General features: G+C 43.9%; 1 protein-coding gene and 1 non-coding gene across 2 annotated transcripts; both read left to right on the forward strand.

The window, feature by feature from the left end:
- Positions 1 to 162: 162 nt before the first annotated feature.
- On the forward strand, positions 163 to 22,450 carry LOC121587364 (elongation factor 1-gamma). Its single transcript, XM_041904264.2, has 11 exons — positions 163 to 189; positions 1,431 to 1,508; positions 1,798 to 1,878; positions 3,160 to 3,223; positions 6,930 to 7,072; positions 10,681 to 10,824; positions 12,283 to 12,412; positions 13,220 to 13,436; positions 20,679 to 20,851; positions 21,506 to 21,630; positions 22,090 to 22,450. Exons 1-11 carry the CDS (start codon positions 178 to 180, stop codon positions 22,246 to 22,248), a joined length of 1,326 nt encoding a protein of 441 aa, XP_041760198.1. The 5' UTR covers positions 163 to 177; the 3' UTR covers positions 22,249 to 22,450.
- LOC121537432 lies at positions 2,445 to 2,515 on the forward strand. The gene has a single exon (XR_005995069.1). It is a non-coding gene; the product is annotated as a small nucleolar RNA SNORD36 (small nucleolar RNA).
- Positions 22,451 to 22,848: the final 398 nt, after the last annotated feature.

Consider the following 22,848-nt stretch of genomic DNA (forward strand, 5'->3'; position numbering starts at 1 on the left):
TGAAATGCAAAATCGTGCACACTTATTATAAATTGTCGGCACACAGAGTCCATATTTTGTTATTTGGACAAAATACCATTTATTTTCAGTCAACGTTTGATTTCAGCGACGCGCCCAAACAGGCAGTAAATACGTCACTGGTGTGCGCCCTCCTTCTTCCTTTCTCTCGTCCTAAAGATGGCGGCAGGGGTGAGTAAACTGGAGAGATGCTTTGTCACAGAATCTTTACTTGCGTTTCAGCAACCATCTGTACAAAATCTGCCCCATCCGTCCACTTATCCACTACCCTTTAGTGCATCTGAAATATTTAGCCCCTTTAAACTTCATTGCCATGTTTATTTGCACCCCTTTCATAGTCTCTCTTGACGATGCAGCATAATAGCTTTGGTGGTGGTAAAATGACGCCTCTTTCCGTGCCTTGTGCCACGTTGGGTTCTTCAGAATTCGTGACGAGTAATGAATGATAATTATTTGTAGTTAATTGTATACCTCCTGCGTGTCATGGCATATTTAGAGCTTTTATTTGCTAATCAAAGCATCCAAATATTGCCATCTGGAGTCTATGGGTAGTTTACTTGTGGCTAGCTGGCTAACTACACTGAACAAAAATATAAACGCAACATGTAAAGTGTTGGTCCCATGTTTCATGAGCTGAAATAAAAGTAACCCCGAAATTTTCCATACGCACAGAAAGTGTATTTCACTTAAATGTTGTGCACAGATTTGTTTTCATTCATGTTAGTGAGCGTTTCTCCTTTGCCAAGATAATCTATCCACCTGACAGGTGTGGCATATCAAGAAGCTGATTAAACAGCATGATCATTACACAGGTGCACCTTATGCTGGGGACAAAAGGCCACTAAAATGTGCAGTTTTGTCACACAACAATGCCACAGATGTCTCAAGTTGAGAGATCTTGCAATTGGCATGCTGACTACAGGAATCCACCAGAGCTGTTGCCAGTTTTTTTTTTTTGTTGACATGTTGCGTTTATATTTTTGTTCATTATATCTTATGAACAGATTTTATGTCTGTGGGATTCGAGAAGAAAGATGACTAGTTCAGCGGTGAGCCTGTCAGTTAACCGTAACTCGCGCACAGCATCCAGCCTCGCTGACGTAATACTGTTTTCCTGATTTTTGACCACTTAATCAATGGAGGCCAGGGAAAGAAATAGTCATACTAATTTTGATTATCCTACAAGGGTAAAAACTCCCAATAACTTTTGTTATATTATTTGACCTATTGGTTAAAAGGTGTTTTTGATTGAACACTCTACATAGCCTACTGTTAGAAACCCATAGCTACTAGTGATACTAATAATTGTTCCTGCCTAAACCACCACCTGGATCTAGATGGACTGCTGTGTACCGGGGTTTTCTCCCCCATTTTAATGTCGTTGTGATGGTTCTCGCTCCTCCCTTCCACAGACACTGTACACGTATCCAGAGAACTGGAGAGCCTTCAAGGCTCAGATTGCAGCCCAGTACAGTGGCGCACGCCTCAAGGTGCTGCACGTTTTGACCTGCCTTATCATATGTATTTATTCTTATTGTCTTGTGATTGTTTTTAAATGTTTATTTATGTTTTTTTTTTTTTTTTTACTATGGCTGTAAGGTTGATAAACTAAGTCTGCGTTTACACAGGCAGCCCAATTCTGATCTTTTGCCACTAATTCGTAATTTGACCAATCAGCTCTTTTGTCCATAAAATAAAAATATCAGAATTGGGCTGCCTGAGTAAATACAGCTTAATTTCCTCTTGGGATTTAATAAAGTATCATCTCATCTCTCTAAGGTGGCCAGCAGCGCCCCTGCCTTCACCTTTGGGCAGACGAACCGTACCCCCGCCTTCCTCAGCAACTTCCCCTTGGGCAAGGTCAGTTTCTGCGTCCGTTTTGTAGCGTCTTAAATGGCACCCATTCCCTACACAGTGCACTGCTCTTTACCAGGACCCTATATTGGGAATAGGGTGCAACTTGGGATACAGCCATGGTTTACATTAACATTTAAGTCATTTAGCAGACGCTCTTAGCAATTATTGCTCCTGTAAGTTTCTCTGGATAAGTGCCTTGCTCAAGGGAACGTCAACAGATTTTTCACCTAGTCTGCTCAGGTATTTGAACCAGCGACCTTTCTATCAAATCAAACTTTATTTGTCACGTGTGCCGAATACAACAGGTGTAGACCTTACAGTGAAATGCTTACTTAGAAGCCCTTAACCAACAATGCAGTTCAAGAAAGATTTGAGAAAAAATATACCAAATGAACTCAAGTAACAAAATTAAATAAAAATTAACACAATAAAATCAGAATAACGAGGCTATATGCAGGGGGTACCGGCCCACCGCAAGGCTACCTGTTTACCGTGCACACATCCTTAAACTTTGATGATAATATTTTGTATTGTGGTAGTATGTCTATATTCCCAAAATAGTTTGTATGATGCAATGTTTTTAATTTCTTCACTTGAAATATTCATGAAGTTTTATTGAGCTTTTTTAACCCTGAGCATCAGATGTGAACATTGAGTATTTTAAGACTTCTGTGTTGAACGTAGCCTAATCCCAGACCTGTCTGTGCTGTCATATCAACTCCTTGTCATGCAAAACATGTGAATGAGTGGCAGGATGGCATAGACTAGTGCCCAAGCTAGATTGAACGTGGGTTTCATATCAATGCTGTATTTTCCCATAAATACATTTAGTTTTTGTTTCCGCACATCTAGGGAAACACATGTTGAAAACAGACTCGAGCTAATCAAATACATTTACATTTTAGTCGTTTAGCAGACGCTCTTATCCAGAGCGACTTACAGTTAGTGAGTGCATACATTTTTCATGCTGGCCCACCGTGGGAAACGAACCCACAACCCTGGCATGCAAGCGCCATGCTCTACCAACTGAGCTACAAGGGACTACATCTGGGCGGCAGGTAGCTTAGTGGGTAAGAGCGTTGTGCCAGTAACCGAAAGGTCGCTGGTTCTAATCCCCGAGCCGACTAGGTGAAAAAATCTGTCGACGTGCCCTTGAGCAAGGCACTTAACCCTAATTGCTCCTGTAAGTGGCTCTGGATAAGAGCGTCTGCTAAATGACTACAACAAAAATCGGACTACAAATGACTGAATCTGTTTTCCTTTTTAAACCGCCTCCCTCATCAGGTTCCAGCCTTTCAGGGCGACGACGGCTTCTGTCTTTTCGAGAGTAATGCCATTGCTCACTACCGTAAGTCTGCTTTTCACATCCCGTGTTTTTCTGGCGTGCGTCCCAAATGGCGCCCTATTCTCTAGGGCCAGCTACCCTCATGGAGGGTTTGGTTTCCAACTGCCCTAATTGAACGCCTGATTCTACTAATCGGCTGCCAATCATGAACTTGGTTGGTTGTATCGGGTGTTGCATCCCCATTTCTTCCAGTGTACACTAGCACACTTTTCTCACATGGATTTAACAAGGTTGGAGAATCGGGCCTGTTTAGCTAGTATCTCTCCCAGAGGCCTCATTTATCAATATCTAATATACATAGCTAGATCTGCTATGATGAAAAATGCATACACAAAATCCATGTAAGATTTATTACGAATCTTTTAACTCTGTAGTTGTTATGCAGACATTTGTCAGCGAGGCTGAGCCTTTAGTGACTGTCCTCTCCTGTAGTTTCGCCGAGAGAGTAGGGTTGGGCTGAATACAGGATGGTTTTCATACACGCCGTCGATATCATTGAAACTATGTCTTTGGGAGTTTTTGAATAGATTCCAATATTTGTAGGTACTTTTTAAGTAAATACCTGCTGTCAACTTGTGCAAAATACGTTAGGGGATAAAACAGATCGGGTTATTCATTTGGCCTGTCACATCATTATTCATTATGAAGGTTACCGTAGTTCCCCAGAACAGCAGCGTAGTCACCATGTTTTGTTGTAAAGATGGGAGAAAGCGGGAGCTGGTGAGTCCATTTTAGTGTTCTATATCTGTCAGTGAGTCTCTCTGTTGTGTGGCGCACATGAGGTGAAGTAATTCACTACTGAATGTTTCTCATCAGATATCTTCTGACTGTCTTAAGATGTGCTATACTCTCCAGCTGCGTGGATTTGGTTGCTTTCTTGTTATTAATTCAGCCACTCGGATAACTAAGGAGACACGGTGTGCTTTGTTTTAGAAGTCAAAAGGTCTCTGGATGTGTACAGCTGCCATTTTTCCCCCATGTGTTTCTCACTAGTGTTTTGTACCCTGTTTCTCACTAGTGTTTTGTACCCTGTTTCTCACTAGTGTTTTGTACCCTGTTTCTCACTAGTGTTTTGTACCCTGTTTCTCACTAGTGTTTTGTACCCTGTTTCTCACTAGTTTTTCCCCCTGTGTTTCTTTATGAGCTGGATTTGCCTGTTTTTGCTATTACTTAGCTGAAAGCGTCCATGAGAATGTGCTATTACTTGTGCTAACGTTGTTAGCATTCTAGTAAGAGACGCATGGGCTTTTTTTTGGTCATTTTTAGCGCTCTTGTGTGCTACGCCGGTAATACCGTGAATCCTGGGATGGCGGAAGAACGGTATGAAAATCTGGATACCTCCCAAGCCTACGAGAGAACTGGTTTGAGGCCCTGTCTTCTCCTGTAATGTCTACTAGAGAACTGAGGTGGTTTGAGGCCCTGTCTTCTCCTGTAGTGTCTAATAGAGAACTGAGGTGATTTGAGGCCCTGTCTTCTCCTGTAGTGTCTAATAGAGAACAGAGGTGGTTTGAGGCCCTGTCTTCTCCTGTAGTGTCTAATAGAGAACTGAGGTGGTTTGAGGCCCTGTCTTCTCCTGTAGTGTCTAATAGAGAACTGAGGTGGTTTGAGGCCCTGTCTTCTCCTGTAGTGTCTAATAGAGAACTGAGCTGGTTTGAGGCCCTGTCCTCTCCTGTAGTGTCTAATAGAGAACTGAGGTGGTTTGAGGCCCTGTCTTCTCCTGTAGTGTCTACTAGAGAACTGAACTGGTTTGAGGCCCTGTCTTCTCCTGTAGTGTCTAATAGAGAACTGAGGTGGTTTGAGGCCCTGTCTTCTCCTGTAGTGTCTAATAGAGAACTGAGGTGGTTTGAGGCCCTGTCTTCTCCTGTAGTGTCTACTAGAGAACTGAACTGGTTTGAGGCCCTGTCTTCTCCTGTAGTGTCTAATAGAGAACAGAGGTGGTTTGAGGCCCTGTCTTCTCCTGTAGTGTCTAATAGAGAACTGAGGTGGTTTGAGGCCCTAGTGCGTTTCCTCCACAATAAGGTTATACAGTGAGGGGGAAATAGTATTTGATCCCCTGCTGGTTTTGTACGTTTGCCCACTGACAAAGACATGATCAGTCTATAATTTTGATGGTAGGTTTATTTGAACAGTAAGAAACAGAATAACAACAAAAAAAATCCAGAAAAACGCATGTCAAAAATGTTATTTTGATTTGCATTTTAATGAGGGAAATAAGTATTTGACCCCTCTGCAAAACATGACTTAGTACTTGGTGGCAAAACCCTTGTTGGCAATCAGAGGTCAAAGACGTTTCTTGTAGTTGGCCACCAGGTTTGCACACATCTCAGGAGGGATTTTGTCCCACTCCTCATTGCAGATCTTCTCCAAGTCATTAAGGTTTCGAGGCTGACGTTTGGCAACTCGAACCTTCAGCTCCCTCCACAGATTTTCTATGGGATTAAAGGTCTGGAGACTGGCTAGGCCACTCCAGGACCTTAATGTGCTTCTTCTTGAGCCACTCCTTTGTTGCCTTGGCTGTGTGTTTTGGGTCATTGTCATGCTGGAATACCCATCCACGACCCATTTTCAATGCCCTGGCTGAGGGAAGGATGTTCTCACCCAAGATTTGACGGTACATGGCCCTGTCCATCGTCCCTTTGATGCGGTAAAGTTGTCCTGTCCCCTTAGCAGAAAAACAACCCCAAAGCATAATGTTTCCACCTCCATGTTTGACGGTGGGGATGGTGTTCTTGGGGTCATAGGCATCATTCCTCCTCCTCCAAACACTGCGAGTTGAGTTGATGCCAAAGAGCTCGATTTCAGTCTCATCTGACCACAACACTTTCACCCAGTTCTCTTCTGAATCATTCAGATGTTCATTGGCAAACTTCAGACGGGCCTGTATATGTGCTTTCTGGAGCAGGGGGACCTTGCGGGCGCTGCAGGATTTCAGTCCTTCACGGCGTAGTGTGTTACCAATTGTTTTCTTGGTGACTATGGTCCCAGCTGCCTTGAGATCATTGACAAGATCCTCCCGTGTAGTTCTGGGCTGATTCCTCACCGTTCTCATGATCATTGCAACTCCACGAGGTGAGATCTTGCATGGAGCCCCAGGCCGAGGGAGATTGACAGTTATTTTGTGTTTCTTCCATTTGAGAATAATCACACCAACTGTTGTCACCTTCTCACCAAGCTGCTTGGCGATGGTCTTGTAGCCCATTCCAGCCTTGTGTAGGTCTACAATCTTGACCCTGACATCCTTGGAGAGCTCTTTGGTCTTGGCCATGGTGGAGAGTTTGGAATCTGATTGATTGATTGCTTCTGTGGACAGGTGTCTTTTATACAGGTAACAAGCTGAGATTAGGAGCACTCCCTTTAAGAGTGTGCTCCTAATCTCAGCTCGTTACCTGTATAAAAGACACCTGGGAGCCAGAAATCTTTCTGATTGAGAGGGGGTCAAATACTTATTTCCCTCATTAAAATGCAAATCAATTTATAACATTTTTGACATGTGTTTTTCTGGATTTTGTTGTTGTTATTCTGTCTCTCACTGTTCAAATAAACCTACCATTAAAATTATAGACTGATCATTTCTTTGTCAGTGGGCAAACGTACAAAATCAGCAGGGGATCAAATACTTTTTGCTTGGTGTCACTGCCCTTTGGGACGGCGTTACCTGTTAAGCTCTGTGCCCACATTCCTCATCTAATGGGACTGTCTTCTCCTCCAGTGAGCAATGAGGCACTGCGTGGCAGCAGTCCCCAGGCCCAGTCACAGGTGCTTCAGTGGATGAGCTTTGCTGACGCTGAGATCATCCCTCCAGCCTCTGCGTGGGTCTTCCCCACCTTGGGAATCATGCAGTTCAACAAACAGGTATGTACTGTTATCACTGACGCTCTTTCTGGGTTTGTTCCAGGTACTCTGTGTTGGAGTTACACTGTAGATGATCAGATCTCACAACCAGGGTGGGACATGTACTTGTTGCTCCACCAGCCACATAAAAAAATAAAAATACCAGCCAAATTATTATTTTCGCCATTATAACAGCCAAACATATATTATTTCCTTATATAAACTGTACCTCAGTAAAATCTTTGAAATTGTTGCATGTTGTGTTTTTATATTTTTGTTCAGTATACATAGCTACTGCCGTTAACCCGTTGGGATATTACTGCAGAACATTACTAATAATACATATCTACTGCCGTTAACCCGTTGGGATATTACTGCAGAACATTACTAATAATACATATCTACTGCCGTTAACCCGTTGGGATATTACTGCAGAACATTACTAATAATATATATCTACTGCCGTTAATCCGTTGGGATATTACTGCAGAACATTACTAATAATATATATCTACTGCCGTTAACCCGTTGGGATATTACTGCAGAACATTACTAATAATATATATCTACTGCCGTTAACCCTGTGGTATTTTACCGCAGAACATTACTAATAATATATATCTACTGCCGTTAACCCTGTGGTATTTTACCGCAGAACATTACTAATAATATATATCTACTGCCGTTAACCCGTTGGGATATTACTGCAGAACATTACTAATAATATATATCTACTGCCGTTAACCCTGTGGTATTTTACCGCAGAACATTACTAATAATATATATCTACTGCCGTTAACCCGTTGGGATATTACCGCAGAACATTACTAATAATATATATCTACTGCCGTTAACCCTGTGGTATTTTACCGCAGAACATTACTAATAATATATATCTACTGCCGTTAACCCGTTGGGATTTTACCGCAGAACATTACTAATAATATATATCTACTGCCGTTAACCCGTTGGGATTTTACCGCAGAACATTACTAATAATATATATCTACTGCCGTTAACCCGTTGGGATATTACTGCAGAACATTACTAATAATATATATCTACTGCCGTTAACCCTGTGGTATTTTACCGCAGAACATTACTAATAATATATATCTACTGCCGTTAACCCGTTGGGATATTACTGCAGAACATTACTAATAATATATATCTACTGCCGTTAATCCTGTGGTATTTTACCGCAGAACATTACTAATAATATATATCTACTGCCGTTAATCCTGTGGTATTTTACCGCAGAACATTACTAATAATATATCTACTGCCGTTAACCCTGTGGTATTTTACCGCAGAACATTACTAATAATATATATCTACTGCCGTTAACCCTGTGGTATTTTACCGCAGAACATTACTAATAATATATATCTACTGCCGTTAACCCTGTGGTATTTTACTGCAGAACATTACTAATAATATATATCTACTGCCGTTAACCCTGTGGTATTTTACCGCAGAACATTACTAATAATATATATCTACTGCCGTTAACCCTGTGGTATTTTACCGCAGAACATTACTAATAATATATATCTACTGCCGTTAACCCGTTGGGATATTACTGCAGAACATTACTAATAATATATATCTACTGCCGTTAACCCGTTGGGATATTACTGCAGAACATTACTAATAATATATATCTACTGCCGTTAACCCTGTGGTATTTTACCGCAGAACATTACTAATAATATATATCTACTGCCGTTAACCCGTTGGGATATTACTGCAGAACATTACTAATAATATATATCTACTGCCGTTAACCCGTTGGGATATTACTGCAGAACATTACTAATAATATATATCTACTGCCGTTAACCCTGTGGTATTTTACCGCAGAACATGTACTAATCACAACTAAATGTTTGCCAGCTAGATGTCTTATAACTAAGTTAACTGTCTAAAATGTGCTAAATGCTCTGCAGCTGTGCGTTTGGTTTACTAATTTAATAGTTAGTTAGCTGTCTAGCTAAACGATTCTTCCAAAATCATGCTTTGCTTGGAAACAGCAGAGAATCCCCTCCTGGATCAAGAAACTTGCTGTCTGAATATTTGTTTTGTGTGCGCAGCAAACTGTGAGTGGCATTTTATAGTTGTATAACTTTATGAGCTGGGATGTCTGTCCTCCAAATAGTTTAGGACTCCTATAAAATGTTAAATGCGCTTATTAGCATTTAGTTAGGGATTTTCTATGGGATTTTACATGTGCTTGCTAACCTTCAGATTACAGGGGCACAGTGGGGTTTGAAAATAGCTCCCCTTGTGTTCAGTGCCGGTACTACCGAAATATCCCGGGATGGCACAAGGTCGGTATGACGATCTGGACACCGCCCAAGAATACCTTAGCACACCTGCTGATGCCCTGGGCGCGTTCCAGGTCGTCTGTATTAGCGATGTGACAAATTGACAATATTTCGTAACGTTTTAACAGCCATCGGTTTTTCTGTTAAAATTCCACGGGAATTAAACAATTCAGCTGAGCTGCTGCCAGCAACTGTTTGGGTCTCATGGTATCGTCCCTTTTCAGATGGATAAGCATGACACCGGTACTGCCAAAATAAAATAAATAAAAAATAATCACTGTACCTCAGAGCCGGTCTCAACTCTCATTTCTGAGTGTCAAGATTAGATTCCTCTAGAAATCCACACCTCGACTCCTCTAATATTCATTATTGTTTTGGAACCGAGGAGACTGATTTTAGTTGCCGTACTTCTGAGAACACACAAACACTTGCATCTTTCATAGTGAGCTAGCGAGGGATGGAGAGAGGGCAGGTACACAGTATTAGACAGGTCGGCCACAAAGAACTGTGCACTAGGCCGATCTATCAGTGTTAATCAAAAGCTGTGTCTTTTTTTATAATTTTGTGGGCTTGAAATATCTAGCAACTTCAGTAAAGCAGTGCCTATCATCAACGAATAAGCTAGGATGTTCTACACGCAACAGACTAAAGACTGAACACATTCGTCATTAGCGAAGAGATGGCAGGAGTGCCAGTGCAAGACAGGAAGGGGGGCAGGCAGGAAGAACTCTGCGCACATGTCTCGTCTTGCATACCTCCAAAAATTCATCAAAGTAGCCCAAAGTTAGCCTCTTCCTTTTCTGGTTTTATTTAAATTAATTTAAATTTCCCCCAGGCGTTTATAACCCATCGTCTAGTTTGGGCTATAACATGGAAAGTGTTTTGTTATAACTTCCCTGTGATCTTACGTTCACAGTGGGGAGGTAAAAAAAAAAAAACGTTCTGTTAGGGATTTCTGCTTAACGGTACCATCCAATTTCGTCTGTATTGCTGTTGATTCTCTCACAACACCTAGAGAATGTCACACGCTATAGGAATCATCTGAGATGTGCAGCATGACTATAAAATATTCAGCAGGTGGAGGCGATGGGCAACGTCATTTCACACTGTAGTAAAACAACTAATTGAAAGGCAGTTATAGGTGACTAGTGCTAAATGAAGTGTCTTAGGAGCCAACTTATCAGTCCTAGGTAAAGGTTCCTCTGCTCAATGTCTCTCGCCCTGCAGCCTCTAGTCTTGCACAATGTAATGTATCCGTTGTAATTGTAATGCATTGCATCACCCCCCCTCCTCTCCCTCCAGGCAACAGAGCAGGCCAAGGAGGAGGTGAAGAGGGTTCTGTCTGTCCTGAACAATCACCTGAACACCAGGACCTTCCTGGTTGGAGAGAGAGTCAGCCTGGCTGATATCAGCGTGGCCTGCAGCATGATCTGGCTCTATAAACAGGTTTGATGTTCTGTTTTTACTGTTATGACCACAAATACACAGGGCTTCATGTCTCTCTGACTTAGTCTAGGTGGGTGTTTCCCTATCCGTTCCTCGAAAGTACCTCTTGGACTGCACACATTTTGCTTCAGCTAACTAATCAATGGCTTGTTGAATCAGGGAACCCCTTGTATTTATTAACGAACATAGGCTGTCTCGCAAATTGGCTCCCTATTAAGTGCACTTTATATAGGGAATAGTGTGGCATTTGGGACTCGTACATCGGGACGATTTACCAGAGACTAGAGTAAGCCTAGCGCTGGACTAAAACACATTCAATTAAGATCTAAAAGACCATCGAATGATTTTTGAATCCAGGACTGGGCTTCATCTGGGTCCAGGAAACCGTCCGATATGGCTTCGATGTCCTATGACTTAGCCTAGGTTAGTATTTCTCTATCCGTGCCTCGAGGGAGTACCCCTGGGACTGCTATCCGTTCCTCGAGGGAGTACCCCTGGGACTGCTATCCGTTCCTCGAGGGAGTACCCCTGGGACTGCTATCCGTGCCTCGAGGGAGTACCCCTGGGACTGCTATCCGTGCCTCGAGGGAGTACCCCTGGGACTGCTATCCGTTCCTCGAGGGAGTACCCCTGGGACTGCTATCCGTTCCTCGAGGGAGCACCCCTGGGACTGCTATCCGTTCCTCGAGGGAGTACCCCTGGGACTGCTATCCGTTCCTCGAGGGAGTACCCCTGGGACTGCTATCCGTTCCTCGAGGGAGCACCCCTGGGACTGCACATATCAGCTCTAGCTACAAACTTGACCAGTGGATTGGGAAACACTGGCCTAGGTGCTGCACCGTTTCTGTTTACAGTAGTAGAGCTATCTACATGGTTGGTTTACAGTAGTAGAGCTATCTACATGGTTGGTTTACAGTAGTAGAGATATCTACATGGTTGGTTTACAGTAGTAGAGCTATCCACATGGTTGGTTTACAGTAGTAGAGATATCTACATGGTTGGTTTAGAGTAGTAGAACTATCCACATGGTTGGTTTAGAGTAGTAGAGCTATCTACATGGTTGGTTTACAGTAGTAGAACTATCCACATGGTTGGTTTACAGTAGTAGAGCTATCTACATGGTTGGTTTACAGTAGTAGAGATATCTACATGGTTGGTTTAGAGTAGTAGAACTATCCACATGGTTGGTTTACGGTAGTAGAGCTATCTACATGGTTGGTTTAGAGTAGTAGAGCTATCCACATGGTTGGTTTAGAGTAGTAGAACTATCCACATGGTTGGTTTAGAGTAGTAGAACTATCCACATGGTTGGTTTAGAGTAGTAGAGCTATCCACATGGTTGGTTTAGAGTAGTAGAGCTATCTACATGGTTGGTTTACAGTAGTAGAACTATCCACATGGTTGGTTTACAGTAGTAGAACTATCCACGTGGTTTTAAATGACCCTCTCCTCCTGTAGGTCCTTGAGCCTTCCTTCCGCCAACCTTACCCCAACGTGACCCGCTGGTTCCAGACCTGCGTCAACCAGCCCCAGTTCAAGACTGTGCTCGGAGAGGTCAAGCTCTGCGACAAGATGGCTCAGTTTGATCGTAAGGACCAACTTTAGAAAGGATTGTTCCACATATTGTTCTAGTTCCATTATCTAAAAATGATGTTTTCTATGAAGCATAGTGTTGTATTTTATGTATTTTATTTTCTGCACATTTTGATATATTTATAAATGAGAAATATTTGGAGTTTGTGATGATTGAAAGGTTTATATGAAGTAATTGTCACCCACCCAAGACCGTACTATCATGACAGAGGCAGCCCCCTCGTTGTGAAATCTAATCCTTGGGAGAATAACACAGGACTTTGGCACAGGTTAAAGTAGACCCAATCTACAATAATCTGACTAGAAGACCTGGGACAATAGCTGCTATATTATGAGCGGTGGCGGTACGCCCCTCTTCAAGCACTGATGGATGCTAATGTTGTGGTCAAATGGTAATAACATTTGTTTTGATGTAAAAGGATATGAACACAAGGATACACTGGGTCTAGGACACTACACTGGGTCTAGTCTAGTACACTACACTGGGTCTAGTCTAGGACACTACACTGGGTCTAGTCTAGGACACTACACTGGGTCTAGTCTAGGACACTACACTGGGTCTAGTCTAGGACACTACACTGGGTCTAGTCTAGTACACTACACTGGGTCTAGTCTAGTACACTACACTGGGTCTAGTCTAGGACACTACACTGGGTCTAGTCTAGGACACTACACTGGGTCTAGGACACTACACTGGGTCTAGTCTAGTACACTACACTGGGTCTAGTCTAGTACACTACACTACACTGGGTCTAGTCTAGGACACTACACTGGATTTATTATGGCTGTCTTTATTCTCCAGCTAAGAAGTTCTCTGACATGCAGCCCAAGAAAGACGCCCAGCCCAAGAAAGACACCCAGCCCAAGAAAGAGAAAGCTGGAAAGGAGGCAGGCAAACCTCAGGAGAAGAAGAAGGAGAAGAAGGAAGCTGCCCCTGCTGTGGAGGAGATGGACGAGTGTGAAGCAGCTCTGGCTTCAGAACCCAAAACAAAGGACCCCTTCGCTCACCTGCCAAAGAGGTACGTCATATGTCCACATACATCAGTATGTACCATACAGTGGTTATCCCACTGGCTATCATAAGGTGAATGCACCAATTTGCACCAATTTGTAAGTCGCTCTGGATAAGAGCGTCTGCTAAATGACGTAAATGTACATCAGACCTGACGGCTATACTACAAAGCTGGATCAATGAGTTAGCCAGCTAACTTACCTAAATATTGTGATATCACCTTTTGATATTTTGAAAGATGAGTTTGAATGGTCAGGGTGTAATTGACTCAACAACCAAAAACACTCTTGAGTGTGTTTTTGTAATTTTGTATATTTGTATTATGTTGTATTTATCAATTGTGTCGTTGGTGTCCGAGATGGCGTAGCGGTGCGGTCGTGTTCTTTGTTGTGTGTCCGTGTAAATAGCCTGTTTTTTGTATTTTTCGTACATATTTCCCTATCACAATTTTCATCCTTCTACTAAATAGACTTTCCTGCAACCCGCCTCACTCAATGTGGAACGGATTATATTATTGACTTACCTTTTATCTAGAGTCTCCAGTTGAAACTAGCCAGCCAGCTAACTAGCTACTTGCTATTAGCCACCGTTAGCGGTTTTCACCCAGAACATCTGCTTTTCTGCCGGAATAACTGAATCACTGGACATTAACACCGGATCGCAACTAGCTAGCCGTAACCGAATGGATGTTGCTGTTGGCTAATCACCACTGCCCCCGAAGCAAGCATCAGTTAGCCTTGAGCTAGCCTCGAGCCAGCCCCATCTCCCGGCTATCTACCTCTCTGTCAACCGGACGGGACCTCCTAGTGTTGACACGGAGCCCCGCCGATCCAACACGACTGGTCTGCCGACGAAATCGTCTGATGTGGTTACAACAGGCTTCCCGTTATGACGTCGACCACGGAGATCCATCTGCTAGCCCCGGCCCACTAGCACACGCAAGCCGTGGCCTCTTGCTCACCAGTGCTGTAGCAGCCCCCGAACTACCTCTGAACTCTCCTATTGCTGTTCACCGGACCTTATGATAACTCAGCTACACAGCTGATGCCTGCTGTACTGTTCCTTTATACGGTACCCTATCCTGTTTATGTTTAGCCTCAGCCCAAACTGTGTCGACATTACCAGCTGTTGTCTTAGCTCTCTCGAATAACACCTGTGATTGCTTTATGCCTCTCTCCCATGTCAATATGCCTTGCTTATTGCTGTTTCGGTTATTTCTTATTGTACTATTTCACTGTAGATCCCCCAGCCCAGCTCAACCTGCCTTAGACAGCTCCTTTGTCCCGCCCCCCATACACGCGGAGACCGACTCAATCGGTGCCTCAAGTGATGCTATGTCTTTCATCGTTATCCAACGCTTAGGTTTACCTCCACTGTACTCATATCCTTCCATATCCTTGTCTGTACATAATGCCCTGAATCTATTCTACAACACCCGGAAATCTCCCCCTTTTTTCCTCTGTACCCAATGCACTAGAAGACCAGTACTTAAAGCCTTTAGCCGTATCATTATTCTACTCCTCCTCTGTTCCTCTGGTGATGTAGAGGTTAACCCAGGCCCTGTAGCCCCCAGTATCACTCCTACTCCCCAGGCGCTATCATTTGTTGACTTCTGTAACCGTAAAAGCCTTGGTTTCTTGCACGTTAAAATCCGAAGCCTCCTCCCTAAGTTTGAGTTATTCACTGCGTTAGCACACTCCGCCAACCCTGATCTAGCAGTGTCTGAATCCTGGCTTAGGAAGGCCACCAAAAATTCTGACATTTCCATCCCCAACTATAACATTTTCCGTCTAGATAGAACTGCCAAAGGGGGTGGAGTTGCAATCTACTGTAGAGAGAGCCTGCAGAGCTCTATCATACTATCCAGGTCTGTGCCCAAACAGTTTGAGCTTCTACTTCTAAAAATCCACCTTTCCAGAAATAAGTCTCTCACTGTTGCCGCTTGCTACAGACCCACCTCAGCCCCGAGATGTGCCCTAGACACCATATGTGAACTGATTGCCCCCATCTATCCTCAGAGTTCGTACTGCTTGGTGACATAAACTGGGATATGCTTAACACCCCGGCCAACCTACAATCTAAACAAGATTCCCTCAATCTCACACAAATTATCAACGAACCTACCATGTACAACCCTAAATCTGTTAACATGTGCACCCTCATAGATATCATCCGGACAAATTTACCCTCTAAATACACCTCCGCTGTCTTCAACCAGGATCTCAGCGATCACTGCCTTAATTGCCTGTGTCAGTAATGGGTCCGCAGTCAAACGACCACCCCTCATCACTGTCAAACGCTCCCTAAAACACTATAGCGAGCAAGCCTTTCTAATTGACCTGGCCCGGGTATCCTGGATGGATATTGACCTCATTCCGTCAGTAGAGGATGCCTGGTTGTTCTTTAAAAGTGCTTTCCTCTCCATCTTAAATAAGCATGCCCCATTCTAAAAATTCAGAACTAAGAACCGATATAGCCCCTGGTTCTCCTCAGACTTGACTGCCCTTGACCAGCACAAAAACATCATGTGGCGTACTGCATTAGCATCGAACAGCCCCTGCGATATGCAACTTTTCAGGGAAGTCAGGAACCAATATACACAATCAGTTAGGAAAGCAAAGGCTAGCTTTTTCAAAAAAATTGCATCCTGTAGCACTAACTCCAAAAAGTTTTGGGACACTGTAAAGTCCATGGAAAATAAGAGCACCTCCTCCCAACTGCCCACTGCACTGAGGCTAGGAAACACTGTCACCACCGATAAATCTACAATAATCGAGAATTTCAACAAGCATTTTGCTACGGCTGGCCATGCTTTCCACCTGGCTACCACTACCCCGGCCACCAGCTCTGCACCCTCCGCTGCAACTTGCCCATGCCCCCCCGCTTCTCCTTCACACAAATTCAGACAGCTGATGTTCTGAGAGAGCTGAAAAATCTGGACCCCTAGAAATCAGCTGGGCTAGACAATCTGGACCCTTTCTAAAATTAGCCGCCAAAATTGTTTCAACCTCTATTACTAGCCTGTTCAACCTCTCTTTCGTAACGTCTGAGATCCCCAGAGATTGGAAAGCTGCCGCGGTCATCCTCCTCTTCAAAGGGGGTGACACTCTAGATCCAAACTGTTACAGACCTATATCCATCCTGCCCTGCCTTTCGAACGTTTTTGAAAGCCAAGTTAACAAACAGATCACCGACCATTTCGAATCCCACCGTACCTTCTCCGCTATGCAATCCGGTTTCCGAGCTGGTCATGGGTGCACCTCAGCCACGCTCAAGGTCCTAAACGATATTATAACCGCGATCGATAAAAGACAGTACTGCGCAGCCGTCTTCATCGACCTGGCCAAGGCTTTCGACTCTGTCAACCACCGCATTCTTATTGGCAGACTAAATAGCCTTGGTTTCTCTAATGAGTTGCCTCGCCTGGTTCACCAACTACTTCTCAGATAGAGTTCAATGTGTCAAATCGGAGGGCCTGTTGTCTGGACCTCTGGCCATCTCTATGGGGGGTGCCACAGGGTTCAATTCTCGGGCCGACTCTATTCTCTGTGTATATCAATGATGTCGCTCTTGCTGCTGGTGACGCTCGGATCCACCTCTACGCAGACGACACCATTTTGTATACATCTGGCCCTTCATTGGACACTGTGTTAACAAACCTCCAAACGAGCTTCAACGCCATACAACACTCCTTCCGTAGCCTCCAACTGCTCTTAAACGCTAGTAAAACTAAATGCATGCTCTTCAACCGAACGCTGCTTGCTCCCGCCTGCCCGAATAGAATCACTACTCTCGGCGGGTCTGACCTAGAGTATGTGGACAACTACAAATACCTAGGTGTCTGGTTAGACTGTAAACTCTCCTTCCAGACTCACATTAAGCATCTCCTATCCAAAGTTAAATCTAGAATCGGCTTCCTATTTCGCAACAAAGCCTCCTTCACTCATGCTGCTAATCATGCCCTCGTAAAACGGACTATCCTACCGATCCTTGACTTCGGCGATGTCATTTACAAAATAGCCTCCAACACTCTACTCAGCAAATTGGATGTAGTCTGTCACAGTGCCATCCATTTATTATCACCAAAGCCCCATATACTACCCACCATTGTGACCTGTACGCTCTTGTTGGCTGGCCCTCACTACATATTCGTCGCCAAACCCACTGGCTCCAGGTCATCTATAAATCCCTGCTAGGCAAATCCCCGTCTTACCTTAGCTCACTGGTCACCATAGCAACACCCACCCGTAGTCTGCGCTCCAGCAGGTATATCTCACTGGTCATCCCCAAAGCCAACACCTCCTTTGGCTGCCATTCCTTCCAGTTCTCTGCTGCCAATGACTGGAATGAACTGCAAAAATCTCTGAAGCTGGAGACTCTTATCTCCCTCACTAACTTTAAGCGTCAGTTGTCAGAGCAGCTTACCGATCACTGCACCTGTACACAGCCCATCTGAAATTAGCCCACCCAACTACCTCATCCCCATATTGTTATTTATATTTTGCTAATTTGCACCCCAGTATCATCTTTTGCACATCTATCATTCCAGTGTTAATACGAAATTGTAACTATTTTGCACTATGGCCTATTTATTGCCTTACCTCCATAACTTACTACATTCGCACACACTGTATATATATTTTCTGTTGTTTTTTTTACTTTGTTTTGTTTACCCCATATGTAACACTGTTGAATTTTATCGCACTGCTTTGCTTTATCTTGGCCAGGTCGCAAGTTGTAAATGAGAACTTGTTCTCAACTGGCTTACCTGGTTAAATAAAGGTGAAATAAATAAAATAATAAAATAAAGTATATACGTGAAAGATATCTAAATCTCAATGGGACTCCTGCTAAATATACATGTACATATACCGTACCAGTCAAAAGTTTGGACACCTACTCATTCCATTTTTATTTTAAATTTTTACTATTTTCTACATTGTATTGAAGACATCAACTATGAAATAACACATATGGAGTCATGTACTAACATAAAAAGTGTTAAATCAAAATATATTTGAGATTCTTCAAAATACCCACCCTTTGCCTTGATGACAGCTTTGCACACTCTTGGCATTCTCTCAACCAGCTTCATGAGGTAGTCACTTGGAATGCATTTCAATTAACAGGTGTGCCTTGTTAAAAGTTAATTTGTGGAATTTCTTTCCTTCATGCATTTAAGCCAATCAGTTGTGTTGTGACAAGGTAGGGGTGGTATACAGAAGATAGCCCTATTTGGTAAAAGACCAAGTCCATGTTAAGTCAAGAACCGCTCAAATAAGCAAAGAGAAACAACAGTCCATTACTTTAAGACATGAAGGTCAGTCAATACGGAACATTTTAAGAACTTTGAAAGTTTCTTAAAGTGCAGTCGCAAAAACCATCAAGCACTATGATGAAACTGGCTCTCATGAGGACCGCCACAGGAAAGGAAGACCCAGAGTTACCTCTGCTGCAGAGATTAAGTTTATTAGTTACCAGCCTCAGAAATTGCAGGCCAAATAAATGCTTCACAGAGTTCAAGTAACAGACACATCTCAACATCAACTGTTGAGTAGACTGCGTGAATCAGGCATTCCTGGTCGAATTGCTACAAAGAAACCAATACTAAAGGACACCAATAAGAAGATACTTGCTTGGGCCAAGAAACACGAGCCATGGACATTAGACCGGTGGAAATCTGTCCTTTTGTCTGGATTCCAAAATTGAGATTTTTGGTTCCAACCGCAGTGTCTTTTGTGAGACGCAGAGTAGGTGACTGAATGATCTCTTCATGTGTGATTTTTTTTAAATAACTCAATCTACACAAAATACCCCATAATGAAAAGTGAAAACAGGTTTTTAGAAATTCTTTGCAAATGTATAATTAAAATAGCACATTTACGTAAGTATTCAGACCCTTTACCTTTGGCAGTGATTACAACTTTGAGTCTTCTTGGGTATGACGCTACAAGCTTGGCACACCTGTATTTGGGGGAGTTTCTCCCATTCTTCTCTGCAGATCCTTTCAAGCTCTGTCAGGTTGGATGGGGAGCGTTGCTGCATAGCTATTTTCAGGTCTCTCCAGAGATGTTTGATCGGGTTCAAGTCTGGGCTCTGGCTGGGCCACTCAAGGACATTGAGACTTGTCCCTTAGGCACTCCTGCGTTGTCTTGGCTGTGTGCTTAGGGTCGTTGTCCTGTTGGAAGGTGAACCTTCGCCCCAGTGTGAGGTCCTGAGCGCTCTGGAGCAGGTTTCCATCAAGGATCTCTCTGTACTTTGCTTTGTTCATCTTTCCCTTGATCCTGACTAGTCTCCCAGTCCCTGCCGCTGAAAAACAGGTTTCCCTATTCCCATAGGGCTCTGGTTCGAAGTAGTGCGCTAACGTCGGAACCCAGTACTATTTAGGATCCGTCCCAAAAGGTAGTGATTGAGTTAACAACGCCACAGATGTCTCAAGTTGAGGGAGTGTGCAGTGCAATTTGTATGCTGACTGCAGGAACGTTCACCAGAGCTGTACGTCCAACCGGCCTCACAGCCACAGACCACGTGCAGTTTGCTGATGTCAACGTTGTGAACAGAGTGGGGTTATGGGATGGGCAGGCATAAGCTACGGAAAAGTAATACAATTGCATTTTATCGACATCTATTTGAATGCGCAGAGATACTGTGACGAGATCCTGAGGCCATTCATCCGCCGCCGTCACCTCATGTTTCAACATGATAATGCACAGCCCCATGTCGCAAGGATCTGTACACAATTCCTGGAAGTTGAAAATGTCTGTTCTTCCATGGCCTGCATACTCACCAGACATGTCACCCATTGCACGTGTTTGGGATGTTCTGGATCGGCGTGTACGACAGTGTGTTCCAGTTCCCCTCTGATATCCAGCAACTTCGCACAGCCATTGAAGAGGAGTGGGACAACATTCCACAGGCCACAATCAAACCGCCTGATCAACTCTATGCTAAGGAGATGTCGCGCTGCATGAGGCAAATGGTGGTCACACCAGATACGGACTGGTTTTCTGATCCACTAATGACCTCTGTACACTACCTAATGACCTCTGTACACTACCTAGTCACCTAATGACCTCTGTACACTACCTAATGACCTCTACACTACCTAATGACCTCTGTACACTACCTAATGACCTCTGTACACTACCTAATGACCTCTGTACACTACCTAGTCACCTAATGACCTCTGTGCACTGCTTAGTGACTCAATCTCTCCTGCTTCCTCTCTCTCTCTCTCCTCTTCCTGCAGTGCGTTTGTCATGGACGAGTTCAAGAGGAAGTACTCTAACGAGGACACCCTGACCGTAGCCGTGCCCCACTTCTGGGAACACTTTGACAAGGAGGGCTACTCCATCTGGTACGGAGAGTACAAATACCCCGAGGAGCTCACCATGACCTTCATGAGCTGCAACCTCATCATGGGTGAGATGGCTACCACAGCCAACCATAGGCTGTACACACACAGATCTACACAGCCAACCATAGGCTGTACACACACAGATCTACCACAGCCAACCATAGGCTGTACACACACAGATCTACACAGCCAACCATAGGCTGTACACACACAGATCTACACAGCCAACCATAGGCTGTACACACACAGATCTACACAGCCAACCATAGGCTGTACACACACAGATCTACACAGCCAACCATAGGCTGTACACACACAGATCTACACAGCCAACCATAGGCTGTACACACACACAGATCTACACAGCCAACCATAGGCTGTACACACACACAGATCTACACAGCCAACCATATGCTGTACACACACACACATCCACATCTCCCACTGACCCCGTGACCTTCATGAGCTGTAACCTCATCACGGGTGATATCTAGAATACACAGAGCCATACCTCCATACGCATCCGACTCCAGCCAATCATGTAGAAAGTAGTGAAATGTGGATGTCATAAGTTAGTTATGTAGACTCGTCAGGAAAGGTCTAACTTTCACTTTTCACGCAGCATTGCGGCCAATGCGTTTATAGAGTCAGGGATTCCACACGTAGCGAAAAACGGAACGTCGTAGTCTGAGGGTGTTCTAAGCTGTTTAATCTTTCAGGAATGTTCCAGCGACTTGACAAACTCCGCAAGAACGGCTTTGCCAGCGTGATCCTGTTCGGCGGGAACAACGACAGTAGCATTTCTGGAATCTGGATCTTCAGAGGACAGGACTTGGCTTTCACTGTGAGTTTCTGTTTCCCCTTGGGCTGTTTGGGGTGGAAGGTCATTTAGTAGGCCACTCTTGTCTGTTATTCCCCTGTGGGATAATAAAGTTGACTGAACTGAACAGTCTCGGAGAGACACTGGGGACCGGTTTCCCAGACATAGATTAAGAGTAGACCAGGACTAAAAATGACTTAAGCTTTTTAGTCCTCGACAATTTAATCTGTGTCTGGGAAACTGACCCTAGGGGTATCAGAGAGAGGTGGGAGGGCTACTGCAGTTCTGAATTGAGAATGTGCTCTTGGAGAACCCTGTTCTACAACCATATACATTTGAGTGAATTGGTTGATCTTGTCATAGTCTCACCAAGCATTTATAAACCCTACAGGTTCATTCTTCTGTCCCAATGTTGGTGATATTAATTCAGTGATTTATATGCTTGCGTTTAGTTGACCACCTATAATCTCTCCCTCTGTGTAGCTGTCTGATGACTGGCAGATTGATTACGAGTCTTACGCCTGGCGCAAACTGGACCCCGACAGCGCCGAAACCAAGACCATGGTCAAGGAGTACTTTGCTTGGGAGGGAGAGTTTAAACACGTGGGTAAACCCTTTAACCAGGGCAAGTGCTTCAAGTGAGCAGCGGTGGAGGATGAAGGCACCATGGCCGGGATACGTCCTCCGCTGTACGTCAACACCTTTAACCTGAGGACATTCAACACCTTAAAACTGCACTTGGACCTTCTCAAACGGATCTTCAGTTGGTGTGGATTGTGTCTCAATGGTCCAACAGAAGTGGTTGTTTTTGAGTTGACAAATAAACATGTTTTCCATAATGCCATTTTTGCGATTTTGTTTTTGGTGATAGAATTCCCCCAAAAGGGAATGGTAGATTACTTTACTGTTTTTGTTGTTTTGTTGCCTTCAGTTGTATCCCCTCACCTCGCTACCCCGTTTTAGCCTGAATCTCGTTCTAGCCAAAGTGCCAGTCTGTTAGTGCCATCATGGAGCTGAAATCTGGACATGGGGTAAAAAAGGGTTTAATTGCTACCCATGAAATAATTGGTTGCGTACATTATAGCCTTAATGTGGTGAAAAATAAATACATGTAAAATCTACAGTCTCCTGTCCCTCAACCTCATGATTCTCCTGTCCCTCAACCTCGTGATTCTCCTGTCCCTCAACCTCGTGATTCTCCTGTCCCTCAACCTCATGATTCTCCTGTCCCTCAACCTCGTG

The sequence above is a fragment of the Coregonus clupeaformis genome, chromosome 29 (assembly GCF_020615455.1).
Source record: "Coregonus clupeaformis isolate EN_2021a chromosome 29, ASM2061545v1, whole genome shotgun sequence".
Classification (NCBI taxonomy): Eukaryota; Metazoa; Chordata; class Actinopteri; order Salmoniformes; family Salmonidae; genus Coregonus; species Coregonus clupeaformis.